At 31.0% G+C, this 22189-nt stretch overlaps 3 protein-coding genes across 8 annotated transcripts in view; 2 read left to right on the top strand and 1 right to left on the bottom strand.

Annotated features, from left to right (window-relative positions):
* Positions 1 to 3491, top strand: part of LOC117179530 (protein artichoke-like) — an 82383-nt gene extending 78892 nt beyond the window's left edge. For all 4 annotated transcript variants that reach the window (XM_033371422.1, XM_033371419.1, XM_033371420.1 and 1 more), the window contains one exon: positions 633 to 3491. In XM_033371422.1, the coding sequence (XP_033227313.1) occupies positions 633 to 2274 (1642 nt within the window). In that variant the 3' untranslated portion in view covers positions 2275 to 3491. The remainder of the gene's footprint in view (positions 1 to 632) is intronic.
* The window catches only part of LOC117179535, a 220077-nt gene that overhangs the window by 197607 nt on the left and 281 nt on the right, over positions 1 to 22189 (bottom strand). For both annotated transcript variants that reach the window (XM_033371431.1, XM_033371430.1), the window contains exon 2: positions 20874 to 20936. In XM_033371431.1, coding sequence (XP_033227322.1) covers positions 20874 to 20895 — 22 coding nt within the window. In that variant the 5' untranslated portion in view covers positions 20896 to 20936. The remainder of the gene's footprint in view (positions 1 to 20873; positions 20937 to 22189) is intronic.
* Positions 20062 to 22189, top strand: part of LOC117179531 (phospholipase ABHD3) — a 25975-nt gene continuing 23847 nt past the window's right edge. For both annotated transcript variants that reach the window (XM_033371424.1, XM_033371423.1), the window contains exon 1: positions 20062 to 20298. Coding sequence is in view for 1 of the 2 variants with exons in the window: in XM_033371423.1 (XP_033227314.1) it covers positions 20206 to 20298 (93 nt within the window). In the remaining variant the exon portion in view is untranslated. The remainder of the gene's footprint in view (positions 20299 to 22189) is intronic.

A 22189-nucleotide genomic window follows, 5' to 3' on the forward strand; every position in this document is an offset into this window, starting at 1 on the left:
ATCAATTGTCTAATAAAAACAATAGATGTCACAAAGAGGAAGAAATGGTGCTCATAGGTGCCAATTTTACGAAATATTTTTATTTTTGGTTGTTTAGGGTCAGAATTAAAATTTATTTAGCGGAAATTATTCCTTGAACGTTCTTCTAAAAAAGGATAATAGTAAAAGCCGACATGATTTTTTTAAAACCCTGTTCTGTGATTCAATTCCCCGTGGAGCGAAGGAGATCTTTTTTCAACAAAAATTTAATTTTTAAAATGTTTAATTCATATCTGCATCTAGTCTGAAAAGGAATTTCTGTTATTCTCTGATGATAATAGAGATTCCCAGTGATGCGAAGGTGAAGATCTTTTTTCAGAAAAAAATTTAATTTAAAACCCTGATATCGTAACTCGTATTTTTGCGAGTAAACAACAATTTGCCCACGTTAATCTTATGGGAAATTGTCCAATATTAATTTTTGGAATCACCCTAAACCAAATTCAAAAGAATTTCATCTTTGAAACAATTCTAATTTTCCGTTGCAAAAAATCTTTTAAAGAAACATCTAGAATTATGAAGTTAGATTTGAATATTAGCAGAACTTGGATAAATTAAGGAATCCAAACTAATAAACACATTTTAATTAACAGAGACAGTCCAGGAATGATAACGCTGGAGCTTCAGCACAATCCCTTGGAGGAGGTGGAGGGTCACTTTTTGAACTGTCGAACCTTGCTTCACCTGGATCTCAATACATGCGGAATCCATCGATTAAATGATCGTTTTTTCCACAATACCACGAATCTGAATAAGCTCGACCTTTCAAACAACCCCCTGCAGAGAATTGAACCAGGTCCCTTTGACCACCTAACAAACCTGGAATATTTGAAGCTGAACAGTTGCAACCTGACCTACATTTCCCCAGAAGCCTTCTCCCAATTGGAGAACCTTCGAGAGCTTGAAATGGCCGACAATGACCTAAAGAGTATCAGTTGGACGAGCATTCTGGCTCCCCTGGTGCGTCTAGAACACTTGGACATTAGTCATACTGGAATAACTAATCTGCCAGGTGACGCCTTCGCCAAAAACTTGTACCTCCGCAACCTGGTGCTCGCCCACAACGAGCTCACACATCTGGACGTCGGCAATACCCTAGGACACAATCTTCACAGCCTCCAGTCTCTGGACCTCTCCAACTGTAACCTGAAAGATCAGCTTGGAGAGGAAGCTTTCAGAAATGCCAGTAAGTTACGAGTTCTCAATCTCAATGGAAATCCAACGTTTGCTGGAAACTTGACAGAAGTTCTGCGCCATCTGCCAACATTGCACAAACTGTCTTTGAGCAACTGTAGCCTCGAACAGCTCCCGAACGCATTCGATGTTTTAGAGAATCTGGAGGAACTCGATGTCTCCCACAATCCCTTGTCAGACGCTTTTGTTAGATTGAATCCTCTCAAATCGCTGGAGTTCCTAGACATGTCTTACTGCAATTTAGGCCACGTAGGGAACAATACCTTCGCTCAGACGACCTCTCTCAAGAAGCTCGTTCTCTCGGGAAACAAACTCCATAATCTTGAACAAGGTCTCTTCGCCAACTTGACTCGTCTCGAGTCCTTGGAACTGAAGAACTGTGACCTCAAAAATCCCGTTGATCCGAAGGTCTTTGGCGATCGAGTCTTGATGGACATCATCGAATTGAAACTCAGTGGTAATCCTCTCGTAATTCCAGAGGACGGTCCTCTACTTCCAAAGCAACTTTCTGGCCTCGAGATTCTCGATTTGAGTAATTGCAGTTTGAAGAATCTGCAAGAGAATGTGTTCGCGCGAACAAGAAACCTAACGCAGCTCAACCTCTCTGGAAACAAGATAGCAGGTCCGGATAATCTCGCAGGTCTCAAGAAACTTGAACAACTTGAGCACCTTGACCTGAGCAATAATAATCTCCAAACGATTCATCCCCGAGTATTCAAAGCCAATCCTCGACTTCTATCTGTCAACTTGATGAACAATCCCTTTGTCTGCAACTGCTCAATTGTGGACGTTTGGAACTGGGCAGTTGAGGTCAAAAGCGATCTGAATGTCCTTGTTGGAAGCCAGCCCTCGTACTTTGCTGCTGATGCCGCGAAACTTCGCAAGAGTCTGTCCTGTTCTTACGATCTGGTGACCTACCGAACCATAATGGATCAGAATCGAAGTGCAACAGATCGCAGGCCATTCTTGCGCAAAGGCGATCTCACGCCGAACCGAACATGGGCCAAGTACATTCGCGAGTCAAGTTGCGGAAAGTCATGATATACGGGGGCCAGATTTCAAGATCCGATGACAAATGCCTATCAAGAGTCAACTGATAGGCGCAAAGTAGAACTCTAGATACGTTCAATTTTAGTATTCAGCTATGAACGAACTGCAAGTACAATCCGTGTTAGATTTTAGTTTAGACTGATATTTTCGAGCCTGGCAGTAGGTTAAATTAAAGATAATTGAGATTATGATTATGGATAAGATCAATTGAGATTAAAATGAAGATCAAGATTAGGGTGGGTCGTTTATCGTAAAAAATTTTTCGATCTAATCCCGTTGCGGAAGATCTGTGATCCGTATTCGAGTATTGCCGAAAGAAGCAAGCGTATTCATAGAGATTAGGAATGGAACTTGTGCTAGCAAGGATCATCAGCGACATTATCAGTGTTGCTATTTAAAGTCTTCTTCGATTTTCACATAACCACGATCAATTTCGCTGAAATGAAACCTAGTTTTTGAAAAGCGAACGTCATTTTTTGTCTGGAACAAAACAGTAACTACGATCTGTTGTCTTAAAGAACAAAATGTTTGCTGAAATAGGCGGAGTCATAGCTGAATTCAAGAGAGCATATTCTAAGAGTTCGTAGAGGTTGTTATACATCGGATACTGAAATCTAGCCGTGTCACCGTACGCAAAACCAAAAAGACGCAAGATGCAAATTTGAATATTCTGTAGAATATTCATGAGAAAACTTTTTTCTTTTTCAATTGTTATCAGAGTTTCGAGTTGTAATTCAATTTCCGCAATTGTCTCATGGACGCTTTTATGAATACGTAATTACACGTGTACGTAATTATGGTTACTTTAAAAATCACTCAAAGTTACGACCGTAGGTAGTTTAACGAGCATTCGTATTCTGAAAATTGAATACCCTTGAAGGCCATTTTTTTTTTGTTCTTTGCTGTTTTCTGAACGTTTTAATACTTAAGTTTTGAGATAAGAAGTTGTTTTTTTTACATATGTTTATTTTCCTTTCACGCCGGATGGATTAAGTTATGATTAAATAAATATTCCATCAAAAAGAAATTTTAGGAGAGGGTTCCATGGAACAAGTTTTGTAAGATTTTGCGTTTTTTTTAAGCTAGAAGTTAGAACGTGGTTATGATCAACACTGGTGAAGATTAGTATGATTTCATTGTACCCATCTCTGTATAAGACTGTTTAATAAAGGCGTCATTTTTCTTCTTATTTGTTTGGAGCCTTAAAATTTGTTTACTTTTTTTAACGATTTTCTTCTAATTGGCTATAAATTTTCTCATTAGCTGATTAAGGACAGTCAAAAATGTTACACTTCCAAGCTAAAAAGATTAATTTTTAACAGAAACAGCTGGAGTTTCTTCCGTTACTTTAATTTTCTACCAAATTGTTGAATTTTTAAGCAAAACAGACGAGTTCTGTAGAAAAAAGCTTAATTTTAAACCTTAAAATTACTCATTTCCGCCAAAAAAATGTAATAGGGTATATTAAAACAAAAAAGACTGTTATTTAAAAAAAACAGTTAAATATAAAAAATACGAATTTTTAAGAAAATACTTGAATCCTTAACTAAACCGAATTAATTTTCAACCATACAGTTGCATTTTTAACAAACAAACCAAAATTTTCTAAAAAAAAAGACGAATTGTTAGTAAAATACATTTACTTTCTACTAAATACTTAGATTTTAAACCTAGAGGATTCATTTTTTATTAAAAATGTGATTTTCTAAGAAAATTCATGAATTTTAAACCAAAAATCAGAAAGTCAAATTTTCAATTGAAAAGAATAATTTTTCAATAAAAAGAAGACGAATTTTTTACACGACTGTTAAATTTTCAAGCCAAATAGACGAATTCTCTACAAAACAGCAAAATTTTCAACCTAAAAAAATAATTTTGTAACAACAAATGTTATAGTTCATTTTTTAAAAAATTTATTTTAATTAGATAACAGTTGCATTTAACAAAACGATACAAATTTTTAACAAAATACTTGAATCCTAAACTAAAAGAGATTAACTTTCAACCGTACAGTAACTTTTTTAACAAAAGAAAATTGATTTTCGACCAAAGAAGATGAATCGTCAACCAAATAATTGAATTTTTAACTAAATATTTGAATTTTCAACAAAATACATGTGATGTTAGTCCAAATTTTATTTGATTAATTTTTAGTTTATATTTTTTCGTTTTTTAATTTTTTAAATTGAATAGTTCAATTATTTAATTAAAAAAGATCATATTTTATCTAAAATAACGAAACTTTCTACAGACCAGATAAATTTTCAACCCGAGAATTCGATTTTTCAACAAAAAAATTAATTTAATACCAATCAGTCGAATTTTTTAATTTTCAAATTGAAAATACGAATTTTTTACAAAACAGTTGAATTTTCAACAAAATAGTTAAATTTTCAGTTAAAAAATATTTTTTCACAAAAAACGGATAGTTTACTAAAATTCCTGATCTTCAAATTAAAAAAATAACATTTGAAGAAAGTAGATCAACTGTCCAACCAGGAGTTAAATTCTTAATCTAGAAAGATAACGTTTTAATGAAAAATTTTATGGCTTACATTTCAGCAAGAAAAGATTTGAATTTAAAATTAAAAACAATTTGTTGAAACCAACAAAAACGAATTTTTAAGAAAAGACAGTTGCATTTTTAATATCAATTAAATCATTTGCTACCAAAAAATACGAATTTTCAACCAAATTAATGCATCCATTTTGAACCTAATGGTTCAATTTTTGATTAAATTGTTCAGTTTTCGAGCTGCAAATAAGAATTTCCTACAAAACAGTTGAATTTTCAACCCGAAAATATGAGAATTTGTTAGTGAAGGAACAACATTTTAATCAAATTGTTAAATTATCAAGCCAAAAAGACGAATTTTTAACCAAACATTTGAATTCCCAACAAATAAGTATGAATTTAACAAAATGGTTAAAATGTAAACAAAATATTCCACTTTTAAGCGATTTTTACACTTAAAGGGTCTTCTGCGCTTAAAAATCTTATTTTACATATCTCGGCATCTAATGGATATATTTTGAATAAAACAAAGTGAAAAATATTTTTCATAAAAAGCCTAAGATATCAGGTATATTTATGACCCAAGTGATTACGGCCCTTATTTTATATTTTAAAAAACTATATTTTTTATGAATATTTTTATAATGAAAATCAGGGTATGAATTTTAACCCTCTTAGCCTAAACTGGGTATATTATACCCGGACGATATTTTCGGCTCGCTATATAGTTGTTTCAGTTTTGTGAAAATATTTATAGTAATATGTTGAATTCATCTGATTAATTTTATAATATTTATTTTGGTGAGACTCTCATCTATAGTTTAACAAATAAAAATACCCGATTCGTTAATCTAAACCAGAGACATTGAAGTCTAGGCCAAGTACTGTTGACTACCCCTTAAGGCTGAAAGTGTCGGACAACATGTAAATAGTGAAAAATAAGACTACTTTTTTAAGATTTATTCTTCGTATAAATAGAATCTGATTTAGAACAAATACAAATGAATTACTATTACGAATTATTAATTAAAGGCAGCAAAAAACTTTGAAGGGGGTGAAAATCATACCCGAAAAAGGATTATCCAATATAACTTCGGATCTAATTAGTATTTTTTAATGAAAGGAAATAAGGGTTTCTGCTGAATATGGTTACAAAAATAAATAGGCAGTCGCGTAAAATTGTCCAGGGGTGGTCCCAAAAGAATTAATCCCCAAGCGGCGGTGTGAAAACCGTGCCGAAAGATGAATGGCACCTGGGTGAGGTGTCTAGAACGGTGACTCTGGGATATCGGGCGACCTCTCAGAGTAAGAAGCCTTATCCTTGCATGCGGGGCTCTACAAGGATGGACAAACCCCTTTCCCTAGCTTCTCGTGGGAACAACAATGACAACACCAAACATAGTTGTAGTAAGTGCGGTTCAAAACAACAGAACGCGCAGGGCACCCGACAATGGGTCGGCCAACAATGCCGGACACTCTAGACTCTAGAGCTGGGGGAGCCAATGAAAATGGATTCAATGCGATGGATCGGCGGAATCTCGGGACCTTTATGTGGACGGAGCGACTAAATCAGGACTTACTAGAGTGCTACGATGCGAGTGTGGCCTCTGAACGGGGTTACATGGCACGGCTGCATGCTCTGTGGTGCGAGAAACACCTGGAGCTATCGCACTTTTGGCAGCAACGTCTGCGAAACCATGCCGAACTACTTCGAAACAGGGGCTATGTACGCGGAACGCCTAGTCTACCACAGCTAGAACAAGCCGGAAACAGAGAAAGAGAGGCGACACTAAGAGCAACCGCGAGCAGACTTTCAATAGAGGATGAGCTATGCTTTATGATCCGGAGAAACATCAACACCAAGGTTTCTCTCAAGCCTAAAGATCTGGCTGAAATGGATGACGAGCTTCGTTGACATTTTTCCGAAGAATCCGACCTCTGGGCTATCAATTATTGTGTATATAATGCAGCGACAGCTTTGGCCGATGCGAACCGTAAAACAAAACCCACGGTTGATCATAAGACCAAAAGACGAATGCATCAACTTACGATAAAGATAGGCTAGGCAAGACAGTACGCGTCCCGCATTCACTGTGTGATTGACTACATCACATCTGGCAGGAATTTTACCGCCAAGATGCGAAAGTTCGCGCGTGAACTCCGGACCCTTTATCACACACTTAAAAAGTCAAAGCTGCTGACCATCAGGCAGCATATTGTTGAGAGAATACGGATACTCTCTGACGCTAAGAGAAGTCTAGAGCGGAGGGAGAGGTGGGTCAGAGAAAATCAACAATTTCTCTCTGACCCATCTCGACTCTTCCAAGACCCTCCAGTTACTGTCGACCACCCGCCCAAACCAGAGGAGCTCGAAGAGTTTTGGAGAGAAGTCTACGAAGTGCAGCATAGACTGGACGAAGACTCCGAAAATATAAACAGCTTCAAGGAGCTGTGTGATACCCTCATAACACCTGATGAAGAATGCCCACCCATCACTACCGAGGAGGTGAAAAAAGTATTAAGAGAGATGAAGAACTATTCCGCACCGGGACCAGATTATATCAAAACCTTCTGGTGAAAGAAGTTTCCTTCAACCCATCAGCATTTGGCCCGTATTTTCACATCATATTTAAAGTCGGAAGAGCCGATTCTGGAGTGGTTGGTGGAAGAGCACACAATGCTCCTGCCGAAAATAGGCAACTTAGCTGACCCGAAGAATAACAGGCCAATCACTTGTCTGAACACACTGTATAAGATATTCACAGCTATCCTAAATGATATGATTGTTCGGGCATTTGAACCTGTATGGCAAGAAATGTATGAACAACGAGGCTCAAAGAAAGGCGTATCGGGATGTCGGGAGAACCTGCTCATCGATAGATGTGTCTTCAAAGATGCAGCATTCTACCAGCGTGACCTATCGATGGCCTGGATTGATTATCGGAAAGCTTTCGATTCGACCTCCCCTAGACTTATCATCTGTCTTTTGGAAAGCTTAGAGGTTCATCCGCAAATCGTTAGGTGCATAGAGAGATTGATGCCGCTTTGGAAAACCAGATTTACTATCTTATCTGGAAAAAATCGTGTGACAACTAACAAGGTGACCTTTCAGACAGGTTTCTTTCAGGGCGACATCATGAGCCCACTCCTCTTTTGCCTTACATTATTGCCACTATCTCTAGCACTTCGCCATTCCAACGGGTACTTGTGCGGCAAACCTGCAGATCGAAAGTACAAGATCACTCATGTATTTTACATGGACGATCTTAAGATCTATGCTAAAAACAAAGAGCAACTACATCTAGCTCTAAGGATTGTCGAACGATATACTATGGAAATTGGAATGGAATTTGGGTTAGACAAATCCTCTAAGGTTTATTTAAAGCGAGGAAAACTTAATGGCATCCCTGAAGATCCTGAGCTTGTTGATAGAAATGATATAAGACACCTTTGCGCTGGAGAGACTTATACATACCTGGGCGTGCCACAGAGCCGCATTCAGGATGTGACATCTATGTGGCTGAAATTTTACCGCGATTTCGCTGGGAGTGGGTGCAATTTTTCAGATAAGCACCCACTCCCGGCGAAATCCTGCGATTGTCCTTATGAAAAATTTTTAATAAATATATATATAGAAAAAAATCATTCTTATCACCAAGTAAATTTATTTACTTGAATCCTATTTCTTAGCACCAAGAAAATATTCTTTGACAGAAGTAATTTTTATTTAAACCAGGTATATATTTTTTGTTGATCTAAAAAAATGAATTCTTTGGCTGTATTTTTTCGATTGAAATACGTATTTCTTACATTCAGGAAAATGATTTCCTTAATTCAAAAGGTGTAAATTCGTTGAAATGTGATTTTTCGTTCAAAGAAATATATATTTGATTCAAAGAGTTGGATTCTTTGAAATGATTCGGGACACATTTGAATGAATAATTTTTCCATACTTGAATCAAGAATTTAGGTTTATTTAAATCAAAGAAATAATAATTTATTTCAAAATAATATTAATTAAATTACAGTATATACTGTTTTGTCACAATGGGTTCATGCATTTATAGCAATGGAGCAAATATTTATATAAACAAGGTATTTTGTTTACGTAAATTCTTATTTCTTAGGTGGAAAAAATATTTCATTTAATTACTAGAATTAAATTATTCATAGCAAATAAAAATGTATTCCAACGAAGTAATAATTTTTTTTAATCAAAAAATTTATAATTTGACGTCATTTGTTTCAATTGAATACTTCTTTGGATTAAAGAAATATATTGTTAAATTAAAAATCCATGTTTTTGATTTGAACAAATATTTCTTTGGCATTTATGGTTAGGTTTAAATACGGTTTTGCTCCTTAAAATTTCCATATTACGTTAGCGTCGTGGTCAAGGCTGTGGACTTTACACTCGATGGACCCAAGTTCAATTCCTGCTGGTGGTGAATTTTTCATAAAATTTTTTTGTTTCAGATTCATCAAGATTTTAAATTATGTGATTTGTGTTTAAATTCAATCTGTATATTAATAACAATGGTAATTATAATTTAGGCTAAAAGAAATCCAGTTGCTCATTTAGAAAAATATCTACTACAATGGAAGTACTAACTACTTTATTGCACTCGCGCATGGTCTAGGCCAAAGAAATATTTTTTTGAATCAGAGATATATTTTTGTGCTTCAAATATTCAGAAATTTGCTGTGGAGAAATAGTTTTTTAAACCTATAAAATATTTTCTTGACCTTAAAATATATTTCTTTCCTTTAATTCATATTTCTTTATCTCAAAAAAATATTAATTCGAATTCATGGCACATTCATTTGGAACAATGAATCATTCATTTGGTTTAAAATGTATATTTTTTTTTCTTCAATTAATATTTCTTTTCATTCAAAGAAATATTTCGCTTCGACCAACAGATCGTATTTATTTGTTTCAAATAAATATTTCTTTTAAAATAAACAGGACTTTCACTTACTTCAGCCAAGTAAAATTCACTTGGTACCAGTAATCCTTTTTTTCAGTGTATAAATGCATATAAATGCTTCAAAGGGTAGTTAACAGTATTTGGGAGTGGTTAATTAAAAAATCCTGAAACACGTCAATTCAGATATTCGATATTGTAAACGAAAATGCTTTTCTTAATTTTTCTGAATTCATACCCTGTTTTGCAGGATGATACTTTATGAATAAGTTATGAGTATACCTACTACTTTAGGTTTCTTTTTGACAAATATTTTCCAGTTGGTTTTATTAAAAAATATCCATTAGATGCCGAGACATATAAAAAAAAATTTAAGGGTAAAATGTAGGGGTGGTGTTCGCCCCTTAAAAGTGGATATCCGCATATAAAAAATACGTCCCTCTTATCCAAAAATTATGAATATTGGTGAGGTTGCGTTGAGAGGGTCTCCTTGTAAGCGAAAAAATCAGAAAAAGGGGAAAGGCTGTGAAACCTGTGATAAAGAAATAAGAATTTTGAACATTTATAGACTAAGTAACATTTTAAATAAACATGAAACTTCAATTTTCTTGTGCGAATAATTCTGTGACACTATTTTGACACTATTTTTTTTAAATTAATGACACTATTGGCACTATTTTTTATCTCTAGACTGAGTCCGAGGTCTGGATGCTTTTTGACCCTTTTAAAACTAAATCTGTTTTACCTTTCCGGAAATAGCCTGTAGACGAGACAATATAGCCCTTACCCTCATGATAGAGAACATTAGAACAACAAAGCCCTTTCCCTAATTATCACCACACAAAGGCATTAATATAATGCTGTAGGGTCGGGTTAGAGAAGGAATTATTACTCCCCTGCGTACTACAAAATTTAATGACCAAATATTTAAAGAGCGAAATTTGCACAGTAAACAGGGTTACTACAGGTCAGGGAATTCCAGAAAGTCAGGAAATTTAAAACTGGCTAGGAAAAGTCAGGGCATGTCAAGGAAGACCTAGCAGAGTCAGGTAATTTTCGATAAACTGAAGCAAAAGTTGATTTTACTATTTTGTTGCAAAGTCATTCTTTTTGGTTGAAAATTCATCTATTCTGATGGTAAATTGAAACTTTTTGGGTTAAAAATCACAGCTACCGAAAACTATCGACAAAAAATGAACTAATTTGTTGAAAATTTATTTCAATGGATGATGATTCATCATTCCAATAGAAAATTCTTTTTTATTTAATTTACCTTTTTTAGATTAAAATTTAACCACTTTAAAAAATTCAAATTTACCTTTTTTAAATAAACATTTTACTATTTGCTTGAAATTTCATATATTTTATTGAGAACTCGTATTTTTTCGTAGAAAATTGATATAGAAAATTCAAACAATTGAAAAATTTAAGAAGTTTGTTTAAGTCATCGTTTTTTGTTCAAAATGCAATTATTCTAAAAGAAGTTTGAATTATCCGATTGACAATAAACTTTTTTGTTGAATATTCAGTTTTTCGGGTTGAAAATTCTATTGTTTTAAAGAAAATATGACTATTTTACTTAAAATTTCAACAATTTAATTGCAATCTTTTTATTTTTTCACTGAAAAATCTTTCCTGGTTGAAAATTCAACCATATAAAAGTCATATTTTCGGTTTAAAAATCTATTGTTTTTTAATTTAAAATACAACTGTTTCATTCGAAATTAATTTATTTTGATTGAGGATTTAACTATTTTCTATAAAATTTGTCTTTTTGCATGTGCGTAAAGTTCCGAACGTTCAAATTCAAATTAACGAAATTTTTTACTGATGACTTTGTAATCCAAAAAAAGTGATAAAATGTTTATTTATATTGGAAATAATTGATTATTGGAACAGCATTATAATGAATATTTTAAATTACAGTTGGAACAATATTCATGAAGAAAATAGAAAAGGAGAAAAATATTTCCATCATATGAACGTTTGGAACTTCAGGTACATTCTTTTTGGTTGAACTCAACTGTTCGTGGTTTAAAATTAAAATCTTTTTTTGTAGGAAATATAAATTATTACATTTTTCGTTAAGAATTTATATTTTTGGTTGCAAGTTCAACTACTTAGTTAAGAGCAGAACTGATTTGTTCAAAATTTATTTTTTTGGCTAATAATATATCATCTTAATAGAAAAACCCTATTTTCGAAAATGAATTTTTTGTGGAGATTTTTTCAGGTTGAAATTTAATTTTTGTATTAAAAATTCAACTATTTCCTATTTGGTTAAAAATAGATCTTCTTCAGTTGAAAGTTCTACTATTTGGTTGAAAATTCATGTATTTTGTTGAAAATTTATCTTTCGTGGTAGAATAATAATTTTCTTGGTGAATAATTATGAATCTTTTTGCTTAAAAATTCATTTTCTTGCTTAGAAATTCAACTATTAGTTTGGAAACTCCTTTTGAAAAAAATATTTGGTTGAAAATGATTGAATTTTTTTAAAAGTTCATATTTTTTGTTAAAAAATTAATCCTTTTGTTGAAAATTCATTTCTTTGGTTGAAAGATATTTCTTTGTTAATTTAGAATTAATTTTTCCAATTGACAATTTGAATTCCATTTTGTGTCGAAAATTTTTCTTTTTTGATAGAAATTTAATTTCATTCTTTCTAAATATATCTCTTCGTTTGAGAATTTAACCATTCTAATGAAAATTTAATTTATTTCGTGAATAGATATTGAATCTTTATGGTACAAATTTTTGTCTAATTAATGTTTATAAGTGGACATTTATCTATTTGTTTGAAAAATGATCTTTCTTAGTTAAAAATTCATTTATTTTGTTCAAAACTTATTTTTTAGTTAAAAATAAAATTATGTTGGCAGAAAATTCATATTTCAAAGGTTGAAAATTCAACTTTTTTGCAGGAAATTGATCTTTATGGCATGGAAATTCAAAATTTTTTCTGAAATTTGGTATTTTTTGGTTTATTTGAGCTGTGTTCGATTGAAAAATTAATTTCTTTAGTGGAAATATAAAATGTTAGAACCAGGGAAAATAAAAATGCAGAGAAAAGTCAGGGAATTTCAAAATTGGGATTTTGTGGCAACCCTGATAAAAACATTTGAAGTATCTAATTAGTAAAACTATAAGTCAAAGTGATTAGCACGCGATTATGTAAAGTTGCTGAAATAATGATAGTATTACAATTGCAGCATATTCACATTTCCACGATAACAAACTGAAAACACTTATTTTCCGTGACGTTTACGACCATTATAGTCTGAAACATCAATTTGCCGATATCAATTTTCTTAAAATAAAGCTCTCGTTTTATGTAAAGACATAAAATGAAATTATAGGCACTTGCATCCTTAACCGATTTCAAAGCTATTATCGATTTTATTTGAAATTGGGTATTAACTACGAAAAATATGTCATTTTCATACCTCGGCTCTAAAATAATTGTGGAGAAACTTTTAGAGTGATCACAAAGCTTAGGGACCTAGCCCCCCGCCCCCACCCTCATCCCTTTGCCCAAAACTCTTTCAAAACAGGAAAAATAGAGTGTTGAATTTCCAAGCACTAAAAACAGAATTTTCAACAAAATAAGTTGAAAATGTAACCAAACAGTTAAATTTTAAAGCCAATAAGACGATTTTTTGAAGACATTTGTATTATCAACTCGAAAAATTAAATTCTAAAGCAAAAAATGTTCATTTTCCACAGAGAAAGTTGACTTCAATTTCATAAAAGATGAACTTTCTAACCAAAAAAATTTTTTTGCCAGTTGAATTAAACGAAAAAACTAATTTTTAACAACACTCAGTGGGCACAGAACCATGAAAATGCCAAGAACGTCCTTAGGATGTCTTAAAGATGTGCTAAAGACGTCTTAAAGACATAGGACGTTCTCGGCAGACCTATCGTACTGACATTAAACGTCATAAGAGCATCCCCAAGATGTCTAAAAGACATGTTGCAAAAGACGTCCTAGGGATGTCCCGCAGACGTCTCTAGAACATCCTTAATTTTTTTGTCCACTGTGAATAGTTCAATTATCGACCAAAGTGATGAATTTTCAACAACAAAAATGAATTTTCAACCAAATAGTTAAATTTTCTATAAAATATATACTTTTTAATTCAAAAATGTAATCCTCAAATTTTCATTCCAGAAAATTAATTTTTTACAAAATACTGCATTTTTAGCAGTCGAATTAAAAACAAAGAAGACGAACTTTTAACCAATTAGTTGAATCCTGAGCCAAAAAGATTAATTTTGAACAAACAAGATTAATATTTTAACCAAAAGGACGAATTGTCAACAAATAATATGAATTTTCTACAAAAAATTTAATTTTTCTACTTATGAAGGATAAATTTCCAATCAAAAATAGAATAGCTAAATTTTCAGATAAATAAAATTCGTAGCAAAAAAACAGTAATTATGAACAAAAAATTTAGATTTTTTAGCCAAAAACGTGGATTTTTTCACCACGTTAATTATTGTTCTACCTCAAAGATGAATTTACTCAAAATACATCAATTTTCAACAGGATTGTTAAATTTTGAAGCTAAAAAGACGATTTATCAACAAAGCAGTTGAATTTTCAAACCGAAAATATGAATCTTCAACCAAAAAAATTAATTATTTACCAATTAGATACATTTTAATGAAAATAGTTCAATTCTCAACGAAGCAGTTAAATTTTACACTCAATTGTGGAATTTCCAATCCAAAAAAAACGAATTTTGTAAACAAAATTCAATTTTCAACCCGAAAATATGGATTTTCAAAAATATAAAATGATGAATCTTCCAAAAACAAAAAATGAACAGATTAATGTTAACCAAATAGTTTAATTTCTAACAAAAAAGGATGAATTTGCAATTATGTAGTGTAATCTTAAAGTAGGAAACATAAATTTTGAACCAAATGTGGAATAGTTAAATTTCCAGTTTAACTTTTTTATTAAATGGTTGGATTTTCAAAAAATTGGTGCCTATTCAACAACAAAAATAAATTTAAAAAAATAATAGTTCAACTTTCAAGTAAGTAATATTAACAAAATAGTTCAACTCTCACAAAGTAATTGCATTGTAAAACAATGACTTTTTAACAAAATTGAATTAAATAATTGAATTTTGAACTTAATATTAAGATTTTTAGGCAAATGAAACGAATTCCGAACCAAATATATCATCGTAGACTTTTCAACCAAAAAGTTCAACAACAAGATCATCTTTGGGTTCTACCAAGTCAGTCACAACGAAAATTTTTCGTGTAGTATTAAACACAAATATCTTCGTGCACATTTCTAGAAATCTTTTCTCGCCATAATCATGTGCTGGCTAGCCTATCAGTACCAACAATTTTTCTAAGTTTTGAATCCAAATATTTATTTGCACATTTCCAAAAATATCCAGGGTGTTTAAAATTATTTAAAAAATGAACAATGTACAACAAAAATCTCATCATCTAGAGAGTATTTGAAATAATTTTTAATAATGTCAACTATCTAAAATATACACTGTAAAAAAAGATTTGTGTAAAATTACAAAGTTTCGGAAAATTACATATTGTATCATTGTAAATATTACACACTTCACTGTGTGATTTTACAAAAGTATGTGAAATTACATCCTCTAGCGATGTAAATAAAAGGACCCTCGAACAGCAGTGTAATATTACACACTCGATAAAAATAAAATTACACATTCCCTCATACGAACTTTCCATTCAGAAGGGAAAATTCAGTCACAGCGTGTAAAAATACCATGCGTCGGTAAAATCACTTTCCTTTGATTCAAAATTACATCGAGATTTTTAATTTTACCAAAGATCTTTATTTTTACCCTGGCGGAACCTGTACATTTTTTTATTTATAATTAATTTAAAACTTAGAATAATTATTCATATAATATGTGAATACGAAATCGTCTCTCTTGTTCGTTGTTTATCGATGCGTTCACCCTTCAATTTTGGAGCATTTTTATTCTTAATGTGAGGAAATTGACAGCTATGTTCAACTTTTTTGACAGCTTTCACACAAAAATAGACCAAATTCGAGCTATTCCTATTTTGCCTTTTACATTTTCTGCTATTGGAACGGAAAAAAATGCGGTTATTCCAAACGTATATTTCATATTTTTGTTACGGAATACTATATTTAAACATAAAAAAGAACCCATAGTATCTTATGTGTTTTAGGTAAGTGGTAACGTGTCCGGCTTGTGTTTCTTCAATCTCCATGAAATTCTACGAAGTTTGAGCTTCGAGTGTTCGAAACCTGTCGCCCTGATCAATTTTATTTTATTTTATTCTTTCGCGTGTAAAATTATCGGCCGAATTGGCATATCACAACAGATTCATAAAGTTACTCCGATACTCGAGGGTCCTTTTATTTACATCCACCAGAGATGTAAAATTCAATACATTTTTTTACAGTGTAATTTACAAGGTCGACTGACTAACGCTACATTAGCTCTTCCAGACTAGGGCTAGATTAGTTTGACCTGACTAGCGTTTGGACATATTCGCCATATTCGCGATCAAGGCGGTTCATCCTGACGCCGAATAGTTCCACGATAATTTTCTACACAAGACAACATCAAAAATTCACATTAATGAATAATGTGACCAACCAAAGAATTAATATAATTTTTTCCTAGATATCTCATAGTATTCTTTGCAAGGACTTGAGAACCGTGAAAGTGGCTTTGCCTTTCAACTTTTCTTTTGTTTAAAAAAATTTCTGAACAGAATATCATATGCCAAACTGGTTCTTTAAATTCTTTATGTTACAGTAGCCGTATTTAAATTACATAAATAAATTACATAAATGCAATAAACCGTAACAAAATATGTCTACTCACTCCCCCCTTTCTGTATGTAATTTTTTTATTGTTTATTTATAAATAATTTTTTTTATTTCTTTAAATGATGAGGTTTTAATGAAGTGAGAGCGTATAACAAAATAGTATAATATAGGTTTATGTAAAATTGTATGGGATTTGGTCCAGTACATTCTTGAGGGGTGCTGGTTGAATTATTAGACAAGTTGGCGGAAAACTTCATTTTCAAAATTCACTCATTTTCAAATTAAACAATATTTTAGATATAAAATTAAAAGAATCAAATTTATTTATTTCAATAAAAAAATTACTTTACTACCATAAAAGATTACTTTTTAATAAACTACTTACATTTTCAACAAAATAGTTTTATTTTTAACCTAAAAACATGAAGTGTCAACAAACAAGTGCAATAGATAACATTTCAACCAAGAAAGATGAAATTTCTTTGAAACAAAAATTTTTTAAACCAGAAAGATGAATTTTCAACCAATATGTAGATTTTTCAGGCGTAAAAGAAAGAAAAAGTTTATCCAGTGGCGAATTTTCTGTAAAAAAATTGATTTATCAACCAGAAAATTTGAATCTTCAACTAAAAAAAGTAAATGCAAAAAATCTTAAGTTACATTTGTAGTAAACAAAAATAATTTTAAACAAAAAAAATGAATTTTTAACAAAATATTTTAACTTTCAACCAAAGACATGAATTTTCATATAAAAATATAAATCTTAAACAAACAAAATTCCTTAACAAAATGACTCAAACTAAATTTTCAAACAAAATGCTGGAATTTTTTACCAAACAAGACGAATTTTCCACCGAAAAGTTGAAGTTTCAACAAAATACTTGAATTTTCAACAAAATATTCGAATTTTCAAGCAAAGAGTAAAATTTTTAATCTAAAAAGGTCAATTCTCAACAAAAAAAAGTGTAGTTATTGATATTTCACCTAAAAAGTATGAAATTTCATTGTAAACCCCCCAAATAAACGAATTTTCAACAAATAAAGATTGTTCATTCATGAAAGAAAAAACAGGAAAATATGAGTTTTCCACTAAAAAAAAAACAATTTTAAAAAAATGAATGTTACATTTTTACTTAAAATAATTCATTCTTAACCAACAGAAAAAATGAATTTTAAAAAAAATAACTAAACCTTCAACTAAAGACTCAAACTAAAGACTTTTTAAGAAAATTGATGAATTTAAAACCAAAGAAAGATTTTAGAACAAAATTGTTCGTTTTTCAACCAGTTGCATTCTTATCTAAGAAAGATGCAATTTCTACTAAAAATAGATGCATTTTTTAATTAAAAAGATAAATTTAAATAAAAATAGTTGAATTTTCATCCAAAAAAGATATCAGTTGACTTTTCAATGCCACAATACGAATTTTAAGCAAAACGTAAATTCTCTACAAAAATAGTTAAATATTCAACCGGAAAATAAGAATTTTCAACAATAGAGTTGAATTTTAAACCATAAAGGATCACTTTTAAGCAAAATTGTTGAATTTTCAAAGCAATGATGAAATATATTACTAAAATGATAATCTAAGTTTGAAGCAAATGCAAAAAGAACAGATATAGAAATACAAGGCAAATAAACAAATTAAAATGAATGTTTATGACATGGTTACCGCATAACTTTGTTTTAAAAATTTAATTATTTTTTATTTTCCCTGAGCATTAATATTCAAAGACTAGATACTTAAACTTGTAATATTTTTAAACTAAAATCTTTCATAAATGGAATAAAACAATTTCAAATTAAAATTGAAAATTTCAGTTATCTAAAGCGATATAAATTCCCTGACTTTGGAAACATTTTTTTTGAATCCCTGACTTTTTACTCATTCCCAAGGTTTTCTTTGACCTACGGAAAAGTATATTTTGAGACTTATTCTGTGTTGATGGAGAGAGATGATTTTTTATTAAACTTTCAGGAGCCGCAGCCAACTCATCTTTTGACATAATTGTTTTTTTGTTGTTGTCCAAATTTCATTCAGCTTTACTTTTGTCTTCTGGGGAGACAATTTAGGATGAATTTGAGTTAAAGGTTGCCGTTCAAATCGAGAAAAAAATTTCCCGTCATTTCCAAGTTTTTTCTCGGTTTCACAAAATTGTTGACGGTGAATAAAATTAAAAAATTAATACTCTTTAATCTTGAAATATTTTCGTTTGAATTAATCTAAAATGAACTGCAAACTAATGTACTCAAAGTGAAACTATTTTGAAGTTTAAACTTTTAAGATTGAAGCTTAAACATTTTTTATTGAAACGCTCATTAAATTATACGTATAAAATGGGAGTTTTCAACACTTTTTAATTGAAGAATTAAAAATTAAATTGCACTTAACTACAAAATTTTTTATTTTAAATGTTTATAATTTGAATATTTAAAAAAATTCTCATTAAAAATATAAATTCTAGGCTATCATTTGCATTTCTCTAAATTGAAAATGAATTAATATATTTGTAAATATTAAACAATATATCATTTTAAGCAATTGTATGTTAGAAACATTAAAAATTGAATAAATACATTTTTTTCCAACTGAACACTTTTTAAATTATAAGTAGGTAATATTGCCAAATTTATATTTATACTGTTTGTTAAAGTATTTAAAACTGCATTTTAAAATTCTTTGAATTGAAAATGTGATAATGTACGCTTAAAAGTGAAGACCTAAATGGAAAATTTGACAATTAAAATTTATTAAAATTACGCGTTTTAAACTCAGTGATTTCAAAATTGAAAGAAATAACATAAGAAATTTTCGAGAAGAACTAGAGTTCTGACATTAAACAGAAAATTTCCAACAAAAAAAATAATTCCGAGTTAAAGGATTGAAAATTTCAAAAAATGTATATAATCGAGGGGTGGCAGTATAGAACTATAACATTGAAATTTTTCCGGAAATGGTTTTATTGCATAAAAATTCCTAAAGAATCAAATAGGATACGTTGTGATGATAATAACAATTATTATTATTTATTTCTATCAAACCTTTGTTATGCTTATGAATTAAGCTAGTATATCCCGGAAAGAAATTTTTATTTCTGTGAAAAATTTAAAAGTCGATTTTCAATCGCTAGCCAAAACCGATTCTCAAAACCTGTGAAGATCCGGGTTTTATTTTTTACTTAAACAGGAGATTATATTTCTTATCGCAATCCGCAGCCGGGTCTGTTTAAATTGGTGGAGATTGTCAACAGAACGCTTTGTCGCTCTCACGAAAAATTCCGATAGGAATTAAAAAAAAAAATTTTTAATAATTAACTTTTTGAAAAAAACGAAAAAAGCTACAAAAAACTCTTACTTTACATAGCTATAGAAAACTTCAGGGTCGTGATTTTGGGACATGGTACTTTTTAGAATGGTATAGCACTGGAGAGAATTAAACCACTAGTTCCGCACGTGTACGTTACGTAAGAGAACTCGCCTGTGGGAGGCTTTCAGTTTCATGCGGACACCGCAAACCGTGCACTGTGCAGGCGCGCTGAGGCACGTGAGTGAAACCTGACCATTGGCTGTTTGATTCGCGAATCTCGTTTGTCGGTTCGTGTCGGTTTTTGTGTCAGTTTTTGGTTTAGGTTTACTGGTTCCCTCACCGATTTCGAAAATGTTGGATCTCGTCGAGATTCCAAAATTTTACTACGGAGGATTGTTGGGACTCGGTTGTTTTTGTGTTTATTACCTTTGGGAGGTCGTCAAAGTGAGTAATGAATACCAGTTCCACTTTAATCGATAAGTTTGATGCGCCTTGACGGTACATGTCATGTGTTTCATTTTAAAGGAGGAAGCATGATAACATTCGTATTTTTGTGCAAATAAAACCTACTTTCAAGTTGTCATACATGCTTTTCATAGCAAATGACTCAATTTACTGTCAACCTCTTACGTCGCATAACGTGTTTGCTTTCAAATCATGCGCATAGATTTAAGGTGATTTAAGCCTCCTTCCTTTGACGTTAACAAAAGACAATTTAAACAAATTAATTATTAATATTTTTGTTTTGCCTAGTGACTAGAGACAGAAACTTAATTTTGATGACTAGACTTTTAATTTTATCCGAAAGATAACACCCACCCTGATAAGAAATGGCATAATTGCACATTATCCGACTTTTATGATGGAACTATCATCTCCTATCAGCAACTCGCACTTTTAAAAAAGTGTGCGCACTTTGAGCACACAATGTACATTTATTTTCGTGGCCTTCATATACAATTTTTCTTTTTTTTATAACAATTCATCATTATTCAAACTTAAAAAGATATAAAACTCACTCATTCGTTCCATTGGTTGCATTCGAGCCAGGGAGTTAATAAAGATGATTACCCATATCCACCCTGAAAAGCAAATGTTATATAAATAAACCTGCGTGTTATGAACTAGGTATTTATTGAATTTATATAAACAGAAATATATTATAAGTATATTCAACAGCAACATTATAAATTTATTTATTAATTGGAAAAAGGTATTCTCTATAAATTTGGTCAATAATGAACATGTCTCGCTATAGGCTTATTAATTTGACCTTAAATTTAAGGTCAAATTAATAAGCCTATTAATCCTGAGGAAACTGAGGAACTTAAGTTCCTCAAGTTCTGACTGTTGAGCACTATATACATATATATTGACTTATAAAAAAAGCTTTGACTCATAAAGTTGATCCACTTATTTTTTTAACCGAGATTATTGCAAAAGATTTATGCTTTCGACATTAAATAGCAAGGTCGTATTTTGCATTTAATTTCGGATGCATCTGTTGAAATATCTTTAGCTCATTTCTTATACTACATTTAGACTTTTTTGAACGTCTATTCTCTTTCGGCATATTCTGTCTTATTCTTATTTTCCCTTCCGGCATATTATTTTCTTCCGGAGAGAGGAATACCACCTGACCTTCAATTTTCTATCCCAGCATATTTTTCCGGCAATGAATTCTGTAAAGTTGTTGGAATTGAACCAGGGATTATAGTAATTCATAGAGCAATTATTGTAAGGAATATAGTGGAATTTTTCTTTGAAAATTATTATTTTTTGTCTCATGCAATTTTATATTTAAAATATAAAACAGTTATGAATTATTAGAAAATTTTTGTATTCAACAGTATATACTATCTAAAATAATAGTAAAGGAATGCAAATACAATATTATTGATAATTGATGGAAAATGGATATCTTAAATTTACAATTAATCAATATTTTTGTTTAGAAAGTCGGTGAAACACGTTAAAATATCCAATTACTGTTCAAATATTGGAAATATTATTCTAATTCTTATAATTTTATAATAACAATATCAATTTCAAAAAAAATCATTAACGCAACGTAACAATAAATTGTTTAAGATTGTAAATCCTCTTGTCTTGTGTAAATATTCTTTGACATATAATTATTTTTTATTAAGAGAACTTATTTCCGGTTTAAAATTCCAACAAAACAAAAAATTAAAATTGTAAAAAATGGTGAATTTATAGTGGCGGAATGAAAATCTAAGTAAGGATGATAGTCTCAAAAGGCATTATTTTTTAATTAAAAATAATAATTTTACAGCAAGAACACTAACATTTCATAACAAAAAATAATTCCTAA

Source organism: Belonocnema kinseyi, chromosome 9 (genome assembly GCF_010883055.1).
Source record: "Belonocnema kinseyi isolate 2016_QV_RU_SX_M_011 chromosome 9, B_treatae_v1, whole genome shotgun sequence".
NCBI classification, from domain to species: Eukaryota; Metazoa; Arthropoda; class Insecta; order Hymenoptera; family Cynipidae; genus Belonocnema; species Belonocnema kinseyi.